The sequence below is a fragment of the Haplochromis burtoni genome, unplaced genomic scaffold (assembly GCF_018398535.1).
Source record: "Haplochromis burtoni strain Fernald_Lab_line unplaced genomic scaffold, NCSU_Asbu1 Contig_129, whole genome shotgun sequence".
Taxonomy (NCBI): Eukaryota; Metazoa; Chordata; class Actinopteri; order Cichliformes; family Cichlidae; genus Haplochromis; species Haplochromis burtoni.
Genome location: NW_024582490.1, coordinates 1,007,601 through 1,012,952, shown reverse-complemented (window position 1 = coordinate 1,012,952; position 5,352 = coordinate 1,007,601). Strand labels below are relative to the sequence as shown.

General features: G+C 46.3%; 1 protein-coding gene across 1 annotated transcript in view; it reads right to left on the bottom strand.

The window, feature by feature from the left end:
* Positions 1-5,079, bottom strand: part of LOC102303562 (TLE family member 3, transcriptional corepressor) — a gene marked incomplete in the record, with an annotated part of 29,651 nt that extends 24,572 nt beyond the window's left edge. The window contains 5 exon segments of the mRNA XM_014336176.2: positions 248-292; positions 2,294-2,357; positions 2,537-2,637; positions 3,172-3,395; positions 3,919-5,079. Coding sequence (XP_014191662.1) covers positions 248-292; positions 2,294-2,357; positions 2,537-2,637; positions 3,172-3,195 — 234 coding nt within the window.
* Positions 5,080-5,352: the final 273 nt, after the last annotated feature.

The window sequence follows — 5,352 nt, the reverse complement described above, 5'->3', positions numbered from 1 at the left end:
CCAAATACTTCACTTTAATCTTATCAAACCATCCACATCAGGCAGCGTGCCCTTCGTGTTGTTTAGCCTGTCAGCGTTTTCACTACAGGAAGCCAGTATGTGTACGCTCCCAGAAGCATTTAGGGATGAGGGTAGAAACTAAGATCAGGTATGCATGTGTATGTGTTTATATTCTTAATCACTAGGAAGGGATGGGGGAGGGGGGTGTTTTGGCTGTACACAAAGCATCTCTGATATGGCTACATACCTGTTTGTGCATCTCAATGTTAAGCCCGTAGGACATCTCATAGTACTGTAAAAGAACAGAGAGCAGAAAAAGACATTATAAACTTAAATGAATTCATATGTTGAATTAATTAGAGACAGATGTTTATACATAATGACACCATTCTTAATTGAGCAAAACGCAAGACAGTCCAAACTGTTCTAGACTTTTCTCTGAACGCACAGAGAACTCGTGCAACAAGACAAACAGTGGTTAACTGGTGTGACATCTTATTGGTCCCCTCAAGCACCCAAACAAGAATAAAAGAAGTCAATCACATGTAGAATAACAACTGAAGCGAGGGCGAACTGACATTAGCCGACGAGGCTGACATCTCAACGTGCATTTTTCAGCCGCGGCAGACGCTCGCCTGGCTGCAGCGCCTGTTTACTTCTACTTGGCACGGCCTCGTCTTTGAGCGCAAACCCCGTCCAGACAGCAAGGAGAAAGCCAATACTATTATTGAAAACAACATTATCTGCTGCTGATTGCCAAAAAAGCTTGCAAGCCCACCAACAGATACAAACTAAAGCCTAGTAGTTTGTCTGCCTTGTTTATCAAACACACAGCAAACAGCTTCCATTTATTGTAGCTACTCCCACCACCTTCTGGTTCCTCACAGGGAAAATAATATTTAACAAACGTACTGCTGCGTTTGGTTAAAGTCATTCCTTTCATGTACAAACAAGATAAGCACGCACATACACAAGTGTGAGGTCTAAGTTACACAACTTGTCAGATAAAGATTGTTCTTTTTTTCTCTTTTTTCTTGCCATGCACACAATGAAGCCTTTCCTGTATTAGCAAGAAGCTTTGAGCTGGCTTGTCTTTACAGAGGCACAGATTTCTTTGTCTCCCATTTGATCATCAGAGAGCTCTGAATTGACTATAATAAGATTTAACTGCACTCTTGGAACTGTTTTACATTTAACCCTTTGCAGCACTTTGATAAGCATCAAGTATTATCTCACTTCTCAAGTGTGGTTTCCATTAAAAGGTGAAAGCTCTGACACATGCAGTGCACAAAGCAAGCAAAATGACATGCAGCAAGTACGCAGGGTCAGATTTTTAACTTCCTGCTCTCTGACTTCGAACGTGATTTAAGCTGCGACTAAAAGCTACTCATCTAGTAAATGCCCCTGGGTGTTTTTGGTGATGTGAAACCCTTACAGACACATTTTGAACTTGCATGCTTTTGAGTTTATAATCAGAAACAATACAGAAACATGAGAACATTTCTCATCTGACAAACTGATCAGCACACTAACATTTTAGAAGGGGGGGGGGGGGGGGGGGGGGGGGGGGGGGGGGGGGGGGGGGGGGGGGGGGGGGGGGGGGGGGGGGGGGGGGGGGGGGGGGGGGGGGGGGGGGGGGGGGGGGGGGGGCGGGGCGGGGGGGGGGGGGGGGGGGGGGGGGAAGAGAGACCTAAATCCATTACTTACTTTGATTATCAAATGTACGTTTTTTCCATCCATTTTTTTACTAATAGAGAGATAGATTTTACTGATATTTCAATAACAAGTAATTATCCAACAAGTAGTTCATTATCGTTGCAGCTGGGGGGAAAAACACACACAAAGTCTCCCAATATGTGAGAAATCTCTGGGTGTGACCACATGGCTCACTCTGGGAGAGTTAAGATTTAAAACTTTCACACACACACAGGAAGCTGTCTGATTCACACACACACACAGCCGGCAGACCAGTCATTAACCCCCAGTGGGCCATGCTGGGTGTGTTAGGGAGGGGCGGTGGAGGGTCATAAAGAGGACCCCAGAGCCACTGAGAGGAGGGGTAGGGGGGGTGGTCACACCCCACAATCAATAGTTGGACGTTTGACCTCGGCTACAGTTTCACACCCCCTCCCTTCTTATCCCATGAAAACTCAGACGTGAGTCAACAGTCTTAACACAGGCTCTACAAAAACAACCAGGTTCTTTTCAGCACCTGTGACTGTTCACCACCTGAGGCGAAAGGGAGGAAACGCCATTCAAATCCTGTTCTCGGCTTAATAGCTGTAGTACTCACCATGACGTAGTGACGCTGCATCTCCGTCTTTTCGTTGGCCAGTTTGTCGTATTCTACTTTAAGGCTGGGTGGAGAAGAAAAAGCATTGCGTTTGTAAAAAGGATCGGTACACCGCTGCAAAATGTTTGGTTTTTGTGCGCCACGTTATGATTGCACAAAGCTACAGTAAGGGAACAAAACATCAACGGCTTCTGCTTCATGTTTCCAGGAAGCCGTTGGTTTTTACAGTAGTCTAGTCATTACCTGTGGTACTGGGCCTGCAGGAACTGAAATTCATCTTTGATCCTATCGCAGGACTCTGCTACTGTGAACTTGAAGCCAGGCTGCCCTGGCTGGTGAGGAGCCTGAAAAGTGTGAGATTGGAGATACCACAGGTGTAAATAACATCATCACATAGCTGAGCTCTCTCTCTTGGCACCTCCTCCTCTCCTTTATTTTATTCTTTTTTTTTTATAACACCCCTCAGTCCTTTTTTAATGGTTTGTCTTCTCGTTTCCCTTGAGTCTTGGACTGGCAGATGGAGCTGCTTTCACTCAACTTGTGCAGTGACAGAGATGTGACTTTATCCGTTTGCCATGTAGAGTCTCTAAATCACACAGTGCTGTTTTTTTTCTTGCCCATTTACTTTTGGGGCTTTTAAAAGGAAAAAAAACTGATGATCTACTTTACGAGTTCAACACAATCTCAGATCTTGTTTCCAATAAACACCACCTCTCCGTGCCTCTCCTTGCCACAGTGAAGCCCTCAGCAGCACTGATGCAGACCATAAATAGTAAGGTGTGGATCAGCAGCTTCACTCTGACGAGCTAATTAGGCCATTTTGAAGGGCAGCGCTTCTGCATCAATTTACAAGCAGCGAGTAAAGACGGGGGACTTACCGGATGCCGGCCTTGTGGATACATGTCTAGTCTTTTTTTTCACACGGGAGTCGGTGTGTTGTTTTTCTCGTGCTTTCTTTCCGTAATCCCAGTGAAGGTGCGGTAAATCCCCGCCACCCCCTCCCCGATATGCGCAGGATGGCGGCGGACAAAGCCTCGTTCTCGGCTGCGAGGCGCACACTCAGAGCCAGCCCAGCGGATGGATCAGCTCCTTTCTTTTGTACCTAAACAAACAGAAAACAGCTGGATCACGTTCACAGCGCCTGAAAGCAACACAAACGTAGAGCTTTATGAACTCTCCGATACACCTTGTGCAAAATGCAGAATAAAGTAGTTTTCTTTTTTTTGTTGCCCACTAATTCTCTGAACGTGTGTACCACAAAACATAAATCTGTCGTCTAGATTTGCAAAAGAAAAGAAAGGGAAAAAGAAAAAACCAAGAGTGGCAGCAAAATGCGTTTGATGCCACGGACCAAATAAATCCCAAAGTTTAGACTTTTGATCACACCCGCAACGACACGATGCGCTTTTTTTTTGGCTTTTTCCTCGTAAATCTAACGAGTCGTCTTCCACTAGAGGGTAAAGAAAACACGCAACTGTTGTTTTTGGTGGTCCTGGAAGATCAGAAAACAAGGAGCTGCTGCTTTCAAAGTCGGCTGCCATAAAGCCACCGCCACCACTACTACCACCCGTCTTGTTAGCGGCTCTCTTCATGTAACCCCCCTCTTTTTTTTTTTTTTTTTTTACCTTTGTCTCGACTGATTCCTCTCCTCCTCTCCTCTGCACAGGTAAGAATAATGTATATGAAAAAAATATTATCCACACGAAGCTTAATATCCGGTAATCTGTAACGTTCACCGCAGACAATTGTCCGTCGTCGTTTCTGTTTTTCATACACTTCTTTGCTCTTCTTTGCCCCCTTGAGAGTCCTTTAAAAGCCCCGGTGATTCCCGAGACTGAGAGCGCCGCTCAGTCCGCTCGGACGCTGGAAACCCCTCGACTGGGACGAGTTTTTGACCGCAGACAACTTCAAAGAAAGCCTCTGTTAGATCCAGTAGCAGCTCGAAACTCTTCCAGTAAGTCCAGGGATTATTATTTTGCGACTCAAGCGGTTCTTTTTTTTTTCTTGTTTAAAATGTCGGCCGTTGTGAAACGCACCGCCAGCCTGCAGTTGGGTACCCAGTTCCTCTGCCGCGCGCTGTACCACACACAGACTGTGCACTGACACGAGGACCCGACTGCCGAGAGAGGGGCCTCGCGCTAACCAATTGGGTTCTCCGGAGGAGTTTAGCGCCGAAGACCAATCACAGCGCGTCAGTCCCACGTGGGGTACACAGCACTGTCGCGTTCTGATTGGGCCACGATATGTGACCTCGCATGTTCGCCATTTTGGATTTGAAGTGACATTCGGTGCGTTCAACAACTTGTTCAAAACAAAGGTAATAATTTATATGTCCGTGCACTGCAGCGGGTGCCCGAGTGTTTCACAATACTACACGGTATGTACCAACGAGCTGTACAATTTAAAACAAGTCTCGTTCTCAAATAGAGAAAATAACCCACCCCGAAAATAGAAGGGATCATTTTAATAAAAGCTTCTCGCCTTCAAAATCTGCTCACTATATGAGCAATTATAACTGAAGCTGGCGTGACCCTGAAAAAGAAGGTTATAGTTTGAAGCTTGACTATTTCACTGCGCTCTCGGTTGAAAAAGAGAGCTAGAGATGCCAAGAAAAAGAAATACGTCCTATTTCTGTGCCAAGAATAATACGCGCTCATAGAATTTCATTCAAGACTCGAAGTGCGCAGATGTGAATACCCCTTCATCTACAGCAGAGTGTCCTTTGAGTGACTTGAATTGATCGACCTATTTCTAACGAGACCTCAAGCATCTACAAGCTTTCCTATCAGCAGCACTAGGTAGGCTACAACACGTCTGCGCCTCAGCCTATCACGTGTTTCTCACTATGCCCTGCCCCACGTGGGTTCCCTCTTTCCCTCCACCCCCTCTCCCTCCACTTCACCGCCTTTCATCCAATGATCTCGCAGCTGTCTTCCTGCGCGGCTCACCATTGGCTAGGGGCTGGAAAAGCTGTCAGTCAGGAGTCCTAGTTGTCAATTAAACCCACGTTGGGTACGGCGCTGACAAATGCCTGTGCTACTCTCCCTCCTGCCTGCGAA